Genomic DNA, 12,571 nt, shown 5'->3' with positions numbered 1-12,571 from the left:
ACCACTGGGGTGGGACGCGAGTGGAGCATGCTGGAAAGGCACGCGCATCCTGACAGGCACCAGCACTTTCCGAGGCAGGAAACCATGGGTTCCTGTTGGGCACCTGGCCCCAAGAGGTCACCTGCGGAAAGAAAAGGGGCCGAGAGGTGCCGAAACTGGAGTTTGGTGGTACTTGGTGGTAAATGTCTGGAAACAGCTTTTCCCTATATAATTTGAGACAGGTAGCGTATGTTTTCCTATAGGAAATCTTTACATTACATGATCCTTGCAGTTATTATTTTATACATAGACATATCCTGAATGAAATATTTAGGTCGTGTATAAAGAGTTATGACCTACACTGAAAACATTTAAAAGCCTTTTCTTTTTTTTTTAGAAAAAAAAAAAGAAGTTTATTTTCCACAAGGAAGAGCAATAGGAAAAATTAAATTGTTTTCCACATATTGTTTTCTTGAAACAGAGTCTACAAGGACATATTCAGCACCGAAACTAAAAACAAAAAAAAAGAAAAAGTACAAACAGCCATAGAATATAATCTATAAAGCAAACATTTAATATTGCACTTTGTTTCTCTAATGTTTGGATTTTACTTACTTTTTCCTAATTCAGGTCAGAATTCTATATCAAATACTGGGCTACAACTGTGAACCTCATGTTTTTTAACGCTGAGAATTGACCAATACTTGTGGAAGAGTAATGCCTCTGAACAACTTACAACGCAATTGAAACTGAAAGTCTTTATTTGGTAAGTTTGTAGAATTTTTCACTCTAATCACAAACGCTGTGATCCCACATCAATTACTACAATATTGGTCAATCCTGCTTCATATGCAGTTTTCCATTATATTGTGATAAGTACTTTAATGCTATGTATATCAGCAATTGTTCCCTAGTCTGTTGAAAGTAATAAAAAAGGAAAAAAAAGTAAAACCACCAAATGCCCTTTTATGCCAACGATCCCATCAGCTTTTCAAATTGTCTGGTTGGAGAGAGTAGAGGGAAGGGACATCCACAAAATTGGCCTAATAAGGTAAGACATCACCCCATTTCCTTCTCATCCAATATTCTTGCTGAAAGCCCAAGCCTTTTAACTGAATCACTTAAAACGCGACTCATTTTATCACCCTGTTGTCATTTCTGAAACATGAATTATCATTCATGTTCTCATGAAGGCCACTTATGGAAAAGCCTATTTTGTCGCATTTATGAAGCCTTAAAAACAAGGCAGAGTTTTTTTAAGAAGGAGCACCATGGCACAAACACCAGCCTCCCCTCTCCCGCTCCCTTCTGAGCTGTTTTATTGCACGAGGATAGATACTCGACAGGTTACACCTAAGCTTGCTTAAGTTGTCAACATCAGAAGCGTGTCCCTTTGTCAATGGTCTGCGTGTCACCCCATTTCTGAAAAAGGGAAGTTGACTTTTGTTGCAAAGCTGTAGCATTTAAGTGCTGGTATTTGTGTTAGCGCATCCAGCGGCTCCATTCCACTCTTTTCTTCCTCGGGGCACACTCAAGGGCAGAGTGCTCTTTCCATGTAATTTCTTGCGTTCTGAACAAATGCATGGTAGAATTCACTGTCGTGATTGTTTTAAAGCTCTTGAGAGTACCACAGAAGATGCAGTCATCAAAGCAACTCTAGCCGACTGATATCCCAGTAGGGCTGGTAACACCGATCTTGCCCAGTTTAATTATACCTCTAGTCTTACTAATTTTACAGTATCATAAACCCTGAAGATAATACAAAGTGCATAAACTGAGCTCTTAGCATAGTCCAAGCTTTTCCTACTTTCTACTAGAGACTCATTACATATAGAATTTTCGGGGATTAGGTAACTATATATAAAAATAAATTTACTTTCCCTTCCCATCCCTACTACTTGAGATATTGACCTGTCTATGACTCCTAGACAGTGTATGACTATTTCCTTTTAAAATGCTTTTGAGGCTGAGCTGGTGTCTGCTGGTGCTGCTTTTGTTTGTGCCTTTTTTTTTTTTTTTTAAAGCTTCACAACTTGAACATAGAATCAGACCATGGGCAAACTTTTTTTTTTTTTTTATAATGTCAAAAGTGAAATGAGAATGAGGGTGGGTTTCGTAACTTTTGTGTATGTCCCTATTCCAGATCTCCCTCTCAAATAAAGAATAAAAACAAAACACAAACACAAAACAAAAAAAAGAAGTAACTCAACAGTGCAACATAATGAAACAAATAGCATTCCAACAGTTTGGCAAGTGATGAGTTCACCTGAGATTAAGTGATTTTTTAGGCAGTCTGTAACAAAATGCTGCTTTGCAATAATAGTAGAAAGGCAACAAATTCTTAAAAGAAATCAAGAAAGTATACAATCTTGATGAAGTCTATTAGTTTCTATTAACTCTCCACCCCCCACCTTATCCCCACATCTGTTGCTTATCTACTACAGTAGGCTGCAAAACATACAGCAAGAAGGATTGGCTTGAAGGCATTTGATGTTTGTAAATAAATCCACAACAGGATCCAAGCTGAAGAGGTGATACATGATCAGCCTACTAGGACAATTCTGAGCATGTGCATATGCAGGTAAAGTCCAGGCTACATTAAATTAAAAAAAGGAAAGTCAGTGCATTTGTCAAAGTCTGTTGTTGCTGCTGTTTTTTTTTTTTTTTTGTCAAAGCTTTCTTTTGCTCCTTATTGTGCGGACCACAAACAAATAAGAGGGGGGTAACAACAGTCCAGCATAAATGAGAAAAAGCTGTAGTGACACTGAACCGCACAACATAAGCAATGAGCATGTGCAAATTTCCAAATCATAAGAGGAAGCCATCCCTCTCTTACAATGTGGTTTGAGTGTTTTGACACACATGACTGTAGGTTAGTAAGGCTGCTCCTAGTATGTGCCAGTATTTAAGGGGGGAAAGGGGAAAAAAAGCTCAGGTCTTCAAGCATGTGGAGCAGTCCTACAATGTTACCATAGGCTTCAAAGCGTGATCACAGGTTGTTTTCATTTATTCACCATACAGACAAGAGCAAAACCACTTCGCTTGAAAGTGTGTCTCCACTACAACTCCTCGACCTTCAACACGGCAGGTGTGATTCAGAACCCAAGTCAAGTCAGCTTTTTATGGGTTCCTTCAACGAGAGGGGCAAGATGGTCTGTCATCTGTGGGCTGATCTGGGTTTGGATCAATCTAACCGAAACAGGAAATAAAAAGACAAAGAGACAACCTTTAGAGTCGATTGCTAGAAATAAACCAATCCAAACCACACCAAAACTGACAAGTTTACAACAATCATAGTGATAAACAGCAATCCCAAGACAAAGGTTATTCAAGTAACTGAAAAACCTCTAGGCAATTAGATAAAACTTCGAATGAAAAATTAGTAACCAAGTATAATGGAAAATTTTGAAACTACAGTTTGATGGTAATTTAAGGATAAGCACAAAGAACTGAAAAAAAAAAAAACAACCTTAAAAACTCTGCTTCAATAGCACAGAAATCTTTTGAATTGTTTACTGTAAACTAAAAAGACAACTTGACTTATCACTAAAAATGTAACTTGGAAATATTTAATTGATTTCAGAAGATGTTTTGCTTCAAAAAACACATTATCAGTAAAGAGTCATTCTACTTTTAATTTACAAGTAATTAATCCTCAAACACCCCATAAACTGTCTTAGAAGGTAAAGTGTGGAACAGATGAACTCTTCTTTCTTTCTACAACAGGAAGAAGAGGAACAACCTAACTTTGGTCTTAAAAACTGTATAGTAAGAACAGTTAAGGCATACAGTATGCAGTTTAGCCAACGTTTTGATCGGTTAAATTTTATACAACCATTTTTTGAGGACACAAAAGGCTTCTTTCTAAATCCTTAAGCACCTAAAACTAAAAGGGCTTAAAAGTTGTACTCTAGGGCTAAGCTGTAGGAGAGTTCTCTGAGAAGTCTCCAGCACAAAAAAAAACAAAACAAAAAACCATGCGGCTCTAATAACATATCTGTTTTAGGAGGAGAAATCAAGAAAAAAAAAAAAATCAACAGTAGATGAATTCAGGCAAGATTTAGCCAAAACAGTTTATTTTACTTTACTAAACCACAACAGTCCTACAACACTACTTTTTCCTGAAAAAATAGTAACATCAAAAGCTTTTGAACTTATGTCACAGTCATTGAGTGGCTTTCACAGCACTAAAAGTGCAGCCAGCAATGTTGAGGACCTGTGTGTTTACAGAAACTTAAGTGAGAAAGAATACCTTTGAAACTTCTCTACCTGGAACTTCTGAAAGCTCTACAGACACAAGCAAAAATGCACAATAGTTTTAAAGTAGAGCTGAAAAACATCAGCGTGTTGTGGATCTATAGGCCCAAAACGTTGGTGTTAACCAACGCAATGTATTATACACGTACTGCAAGGTTTTAATGCAGTTGCTAATAGGGTACACAACAGTCAAATTTCTACAAAGCATTACAATTGTGAGAAATACTGAAACCTCTTGACGAAATTCACCTGCACTTTGCTAAAACTAAGTCCCATTATCCCCTGTTCATCATTTTAATGATTTCTCCTGATTTCAGGAAGGAGAAAACAACTTCTGTCATCTATTCCACAAGAAAATTCAGGAAAAAAAAAAACCCACAGTGAATTAATCATCACACTGTCCAAGCTACCTACTTCTGAATACAGGGGTGGAGGCAGAAAACGGAACTCCTGGATGTATGCAAACAATGGTCCTGGAAGCGCTCTCTCAAAGTCATCACAAGCACCCATGGGTGCAAGGCTGGACTGTCTTTGCTCCTCCGTGACCACTTCTGCATAGCTAGGAGGTGCTGCAGGGAAAAGGCACACGCAGTTCGAACAACAAGTTCTTATGCATGTCAAAATACATAACACAAATATTAAACTTTTATCATTGTAAAATGCACCAGCAGGTAGGTAAATTACTTCAGTGACTTTTTAACAGTTGTTGAACATGAAAAGGAAGGTAGGCTATTTTGTTTTAAGATTATGCTCAAATCCAAAGGCAGACAGACCACTTATTGTGGCTTAATTATCCCCTCAAAATTTAAAGCATACTCAGAGTACTGCATTTCTGTACAGACAGGAATGATAGAACATACTGCATCCCTCTAGACTCCACACAACTGAGTCTGGGATTTGTATATAAAAAAAAGGTATGTTTATTAGGTATGTGAAGACAGACGGATGGAGATACAGATTTTTTCCTCCCATGGCAAAAGAGGTTTCCCCTTGACATGAACTACATTATCTTTTCACAGAGCTTTAGCTACTAAGGCCAGTAAAGGACACCATAAATGGCTATTTATCCAGGTTACAATGCCTTGTAACCAAGGATGCAATTTGGATACTGGAGGCAGAATTAATTCTGCACAGGTACAATGGCATCCTGTGCTTCCGCTTGTAGTGGCTTTCAAGCAGCTAGTTTTCACTGCTTGTCCTTGAGAGAAGGCAGCAAGGGATGGAACTCTGTTCTTCCACAGAGGACAAGGAGGTGGCAAGGAAACATTCACGAGGGATTTCCGGTGGGCTTTATTATGAAGGATGAAACTTGGGTCCGTTTGCACCACAGCAACGAATAAAATGGACAAATCAAAACAGACTAGCAAACTGACTGGGATTCATATTGTCAAGTTACCTTCTGGTCTTTCAGGCAGTGTCAGACCAAGCCAGTTCATATTCATGCTACACTGGCTGCTCACGCTCGATGTTCTGCTACCAAATGGGTGTAGAGGAATGGTACCAATGACCAGTGGTAAGTTGAGGAATAAATCCATGGCGCCTGGAATATCAACATACACCTAAAGAACAACAACAACAGAGGTGTACGATTAAAACATATGTTTATACAAGCACTTCATAATTACTAGACTAAGTTCTCTGTCCATGGATTTTTCCACAAGAAACTTAAGTTTCTTATTGTCTGTTTTAGGGCCAATGCCCCTATGCAGACAAAAAGCTCCCCGAGTCAAAAACAGCTCAGGATTAACATGAGGCTTCACATGGAAATGTCACCTACTCATAAAACATTGCTTAGCTGGCAGACCACAACTGTTTCAAGAACATGCAAGACAAACTGAATTTGTGTACAGAACTCTTGTCAGGACACTGATACTAGGATGTGTATTTCCTCTGTAACTAGTTAGCACAGAGCGCCTTGTTAGCGATTTGCAAGGAGAGATGGGAACTACTCAGGATCAAGCAAAACAGACCAACATACCATCAGTGAATACTCCACGCGGATTATACTACAGTCGAGGATTGAAGGGGAAACAGGTGGAATTTTCAACTGTTTGCCATTCCAGGTTTCCGTTTTGCCAGATGACAAGGACTCCCCACGCAGGTTGGCAACAAGCTGTTTGACTTCCTTCATTTTCCCTTTGGCATAAAATGCCTGCGTTTGGTAAATGGCTGCCTTTGGCACCACCACACGGGAAGAGCAGTTCTCGATCTCAGCGAAGATCTGAATTGATTCACCTGAAATAAAACAGAATTTCATGTTCTCTTTGTATTTGTAAGGCAGCTTATGCAGATTGCCACATTCTGTGATTTGTTATAATGCACTGGACACTGCTAGTAATGCTCTACCTTGAAAAACATCTACTGATGCTAACTGGAATAGGATCATCACGAGCTAACCTAAAAGAAAAATGCACAGGTCTAATGGAAGCAGACGTCCTTCAACAATCCAGAGACACAACTAGCTTTAGTTAACAAAATTAGCTGTAGTTAAGAAAATAACGAGAAGATTGCTGAATACAGACTGAGGTGGCAAGAATAGTTTAAATATTTCGTTTATACAAAAGCAGTAAGTACAAACTGTCATTTTAAAAGGGAAGGAAAAACATTTCCTATAATTAATTCTGTTACGTACCTGGGGTGTAGCCCTTCCTTTCAATTTTGGCACTTAAGGATATTGGGCCTGAGGTACAAAACCAACAACAGAGAGTCTTTTCTTTTGTGCCTGCTTGGGGTGACTGCAAGAAAAGAACAACATTGCCCATTTAATTTAGAGTTCCTTGAATCTCTTCACCTATTTTAATCAACACAAAACATATTCACAACGTATTTATTACTACATATTTTTGATAAACATAGCTAGTTTTATTTAGAAAAACACTCAAGCAACTTAAAAGGCACTGTGCAGATACAAGGTTTATTCTAATTCCATTCCTCATTTACACTTGCTTTTTCTGCTACACTTCAGTCACACTTAAACAGTTTTTATACATAAATACCATGTAACTTAAGAAAAGGCTTTACAGCCTACATACCCCAACATATTGTTGGCAGAGCTTTTAATTTATCAGTGAAAATCTTTCCAGTACACCGTATTTCAAAAAAAATAACTGAGCTAAAGTACTGTAACCTTGGCTCTGCTATTTCCTCTGTTTCAGAATTATCCTATTTCATCTATATTAAACAGAGTGTTATTTCACACGGTATCAGGGTTTAGGACTTGATCCAAAAGCCATTAAAGTCAAATGGGAGTCCTTTGATTTTAATGGAATTTGTGCAAAGCCAATGTCCCTTTGCAAGTCTGATTTTTCATCCATACACACAAGAAACCGATTTCAATGGACTTTGACTTGCCCCCCCCCCCCCCCCCCCCCAGATTAGAATTTGAGGAAGAGGAGGGAAAAAAAAAAAAAAAAAGTAATTTCAGGCCAGATTGAAATCAAATCCTCGTTGAAATCAGTTGTCATTTCAATAAAATAATTTCAGTGTTACATTTCAGAAAAATATTATACAGAATTGTGATAATTTCTCCCCATTGGTAGAAAACTATTCATATGGAAATTATCAATCATGCACGCCAGTACATTTTTTACTTTGCATTTTTAAGTTAGCAGTCTCTCAATATAATATTCTTCCAAGTTCCACTGTTCCTTCCACAGATTATTCTGTACTCAAAATCAAAGAGGAACAGTTCTCAAAATTTTCTTTCTTAGTGATATTTTACAATTTGGTATTATCAATTTAAATTGACAAAGCCATTTTACATATCTTAAAAGTGAAGCAACTCCAAGTACAGTAAAATACAGCTTCCAAAATACCAGTAGTTATAGAGTTGCTGAACTGATGTAATACTTGGAAAATCAGCTGTAACCAAACTAGCAAATAAGTATTAGGTAAAATTAGATGTGGATATTGTTTCAGTTATTATACTTTATATATTTTTTTATAGTTATTATACTTTATATAATTTTATGCCAGAAACAAGGAATGAGTAATTCTGTCAATTCTTACCAGTAATGAAGGAGTGTTGATATCTATGTGTTCAAAGACTGTAAATTCCTTCTTTAATTTTACTGGTAGAAACCAAGGCCTATGCAATTCGGCTTTCACCCAATAGCGCACACTGCCATGTCTGCCTTCGAATGAGGTAGCAAGTGGTCTGTGCAGGACACAAAGGTCAAAATTGAGTAACATCTTTCTGTCTAGTAATGATACAATTGATCAGATCAGGGATTAGTACGTAGAATTGCATTTTTTAATGCACTGTAGTATTTAATGCAGCGTAACTTATTTGCAAAGTTTCCATACCTCAGAAAAATTCAAGATTAAAGATGGGAGAAAAAATCATCTCCAATTCATCCTACTATAGTTCTGCATAGATTTTAAGAATCAATTAAAGAATTGTACTAGAAAATGCCAGGAGAATACACACATCCCTTAAACTTAAGAGGCCACTTTCACATCTGAAGCAAAACATGCCCTTTTAAAGACAAATTAAGACCACCAACTTAAAATTAGCCTTAGTATCAACCAATTATTGTTTTGGATATTTTACTTTGTAAATCACTGTATATTGTTTACTTGGCTGGTACTTCACTGTCAGGTTTATTTTAGCTGTAACTCAGTACTTTATTAGTTTGTTTTGCCTTAAGCAGAGTAAATATTTCAATTTAGAGTTCTGAAGAGAAAGGCTATTCGAGTACCTTCTAATTTTCCTCCACCCTGATGAGACCAGCTTAAAACATTTATATTGTATATGGATGTACATATATAAGCATATATATACATAAAACCATCAAGCCTGTTCTGCTCTGAATTTTGACAGATGAAAGAAGTCCTTTTTGGGAGCCGGAGGAAAAATGATGTGGAAAGGCTCACCAAGCCTTTCAGCATCAATTTTTTTTCCTGTAACATCATAAAATGAAAGACAATAAAATCTTTATATTCCAGGTAACTGCAATTAACAGTAGCTTTCCATAACTTATTTTTTTTTCCTTTTTTTATGCAAGTTATTTTTTCCTATTATACTATGTTTTGAATGGCTAAACAGCAGAGCCTTGAGGGCTGCTATCACCAGTGCAAAGTCTAGTTGGAGGCCCACAGCTGGCAGTATTCACATATAATCTTTTTTTTCATATTTAAATGCCCCAGCTCAAAGGAAGATAAGTATTAGTCTTATTTCTTTTTGTAGTTGAGATTTTTAGAGAACACCAAGTTCTCTTTACCAGTCTCCATGTATATAGATCTTCTCCACTGTTCCAGTAAAGTCTTGTGCTATCCACTTTGGAACTGACCCGTAAAAGGGTTTATCATCTGCAGGTTCTGCTAAAACCAGCACCTCTAATAAACAGATGGTTTATTAGCTTCAATATTAGGTACTGAGCTATTTCACAGAACATGCTGCCAAATTTCTTCAACCTTAGTGCTTGCCTTCTACAGCAAAAGGCTTCCTTCTCCATCCATCCATGTCAAGATTCCCCCTGTTCCTGGTATACTTAATTTTATGGTAACTTTTATTTTTAGCCAATTTCCATATTGGTAACTCCTCTATGTCTAATCTTCCATTCACAATGTCAACGTATTTCAGAACTGAGGGGTGGGGGAACAATCTTTATCTTAACACATCTGCTCTCACTCTTGCTTCACCTTTGCTTTCTGAGACAAAAGCGATTAGTTACAGGAATTTTTCTTGCTTCGTCCACCCATCCTTCTGCTTATTTCCATCCAGGCTTTCTGCACCACAGCCAGCCTGGGTACATAAATCCTATTTAAACAACAAAAACCTCCTCTTTTATTCAAACATAGTTAAAACTTGCCACATCTGTTCCAGACCTAGCCCTAAGGATTCAGCTGTGATCTTATCTCTAGTTCTGCTGGTCTGCATGGCTCCAGTAAACTGTTGGTTGCATTAGAAGGTATCTCAGCCACTCTGCAGGACTACAGCGACGGCTCAAATTCCTCTCCCTTCTTTTGGGAAGGGGTAAAATGTCACAAGACCTAGTAAGTCAGCAGGATTTGGTCAAAAGAAAGCGAGCAACTGAGCAGCAACGAGCTCCTGTTTTGTGGAAATTAAAAAATAAAGTGCAGTATCAGTCTAAAAAGCAACCTCTTCAGTTTACAGAGATTACGTTCTCCACTGCATGTTGGAGCACAATTCCTACTACCATTGAAAAGGTTTCCCCCTCCACCCACAGCAGCAGTTTTGCTCAGGCGGGTGGGCAGCAGGGCCCCAGGACAGCGTGCTGGCACTTACGTCTGTGGAAGCTCGAAGCTGAATGCATATTCGTGCCTTCCCGAATGGATGGTGTGAAGGCCTTCTTCTGAATTGTCATCGTCTAGGAGGGGGGGAAAGAAAAAACACAGTATGCTATTCCACCTGCACACATTTCATACGTGACATAGGCTTCTCTTGCAGAATAAAAGGGATTTGCGCACTTATTGCGGCACTTGAGAGCGTGGTGCACCAGAAACAAGGGTCTCTGGTCCATTCTTATGATGGGCTGGACGCAGCAGCAAATCTTACCTACAGAAGGGTAGGCAAGGTTGCTAGCTTCACCTACAGAGAAGCAGAGGTTAATTTGCTTTAATTTATAATCCTGCCTCTGGACACTAACACACTTGCAACTGCTGCCATTTCAAGGCCTGCCTGCAAGATCTGTAATGGAAATCATGCTTTCCACTGCAATTCCTGCTTAAAATGAAATAGAGATGGCTCTCGGACAGCATTAAGTGACCTGCACGAAGTCTGCTGTGTCAAGATTAAATTTAGTAATTCGGCTTCCTTTTATCTCCTGCCTGGCAACAGTGTCCAGAAATTAACCACCAAAAAAAGAAGGGGGGGGGGTGGGGGGTGGGGGGGTGGGGGTGAAGGTGTAGAGGCACCACCTGGAAAGTACCAGACAGATTCAGGGGCACCAAAGAAAAAAAAAAAAATGGCAAGCTGCCCGAGTAATGCTGTCTGGAGCTAAACTTTTTTTTTTCTTTTTTTTTTTTAATGTTTTGGCAGGTTAACCCGGTCTCGCTTGGATAGCAAAGACCCAGATATCTGCCGGTTCCACCGAGAAAGCTGACCTTTGTTTATGCTCAAGATTTCTCGTACAGCCTTTCAAGGCTGCAACAAATTTGCGGTTTATTCCGGCGTAATTGCCATAAAACCAGAAAAACGCTGACTCGGCCAAAATAGAAAGTTGAGAGGAATAAATAAATAACTAACTGAGCGCGTCGCACATAAAAAGGGTCGGAATAATAAAAAGGGGAGATGTAGTGAGACAATGCGAAAGGCAAGTGCTTATATTTAATGGTGTGAAGCGTTAATGGAGCCGGGCAGGAGGGTTTTTAAGTTCCCATTGTCCTACAGAAACGCCGACAGCGCGCTGCGAACGCCGAAAAATGTCGGGTTTTTGGGGAGAGGGAAAAAGAAAAAAAAAAAGAAAACACACAAAAAATTAAAAAGCCCCCACAGCACCAAACTACCGACAGAAACGCACCTTCAGCCCCACGAAAGGGAACGTGAGGGAAACGCGCCGAAAGGGCGAGACGATGCGTGTGAGGGTCGAGTTGGTTTATTTAATTTTTTTTTTTTTTTTTTTTTTTTTTATAAAAGGCATGGGGGATCGTGGCGGCTTTTTCTTTTTTTTTTTTTTTTTTTGGTGGCGGCTCCGTCTCCCCTCAGGGCGATGATCTCCTCCTCACAGCCGAGCTCCCCCCCCCGCCCCGTTTCTGCCAGCTCAGCAGTCCCGCCGCGCTGTGGTAAACAAGTGCTGAGCTGTCAATCAGGGGCCGGGCTGGAGCAGGAACCGACCGGCCTAAACCGGCGCGAGCGGATCCCCAGCCAGCCGCTCATATACATACGGTATACGTTACACCCGCCGCATTCGCTCAGCAGCGCCGCCCGCCCCTCGCCGAATCGTGTCACACCCCACCCTTCCTTCTCATCTGGGGGGGGGGGACGTTACCGGGGAGTGTGGCGGAGGGGGAACCGGGGGGCGACGGGGACGTGACCGGCGGCAGGGCGTCCCGCCGACCTCCTTCAGAGCGGGGGGCTTCCCTCAGGGGAAGCGCGGCCTCCCCCTCCCCGCGGGGCTGCCGGCCGGCGCACGCCGGCTGCCGGGGCAGGGCAAACCTGCTCCCTTCACCCCCCCCCAAATTAATCTTTTCTCTAAGTGGTTGCCAAACCTGACGTAGACAAACCATCAAGCAGGCGAAAGACGCTGCAGTTCTCCCTGCAAATCTCTTAACTGCAGAGAGCACTCGGCCATGGCTCTCTCCCAGATCAGTCAGAAGGTCAGCAGCTCCCATCAAAGGAGCTGCCTTCGCTCCACAGCTGCAGCCTGACACC

At 40.0% G+C, this 12,571-nt stretch overlaps 1 protein-coding gene across 1 annotated transcript in view; it reads right to left on the bottom strand.

Moving 5' to 3' along the window:
* Positions 1-722: 722 nt before the first annotated feature.
* ARRDC3 (arrestin domain containing 3) overlaps positions 723-12,571 on the bottom strand; it is a 14,047-nt gene continuing 2,198 nt past the window's right edge. Inside the window, exons 2-8 of the mRNA XM_082496975.1 lie at positions 10,487-10,568; positions 8,245-8,392; positions 6,869-6,971; positions 6,215-6,471; positions 5,633-5,795; positions 4,651-4,805; positions 723-3,168 (exon numbers count right to left, since the gene is read on the bottom strand). Coding sequence (XP_082353101.1) covers positions 3,112-3,168; positions 4,651-4,805; positions 5,633-5,795; positions 6,215-6,471; positions 6,869-6,971; positions 8,245-8,392; positions 10,487-10,568 — 965 coding nt within the window. The 3' untranslated portion in view covers positions 723-3,111. The remainder of the gene's footprint in view (positions 3,169-4,650; positions 4,806-5,632; positions 5,796-6,214; positions 6,472-6,868; positions 6,972-8,244; positions 8,393-10,486; positions 10,569-12,571) is intronic.

The sequence above is a fragment of the Vanellus vanellus genome (genome assembly GCF_965231255.1).
Source record: "Vanellus vanellus genome assembly, chromosome: Z".
In the NCBI taxonomy this organism is placed as follows: domain Eukaryota; kingdom Metazoa; phylum Chordata; class Aves; order Charadriiformes; family Charadriidae; genus Vanellus; species Vanellus vanellus.
This window is presented reverse-complemented; position numbering and strand designations above follow the sequence as displayed.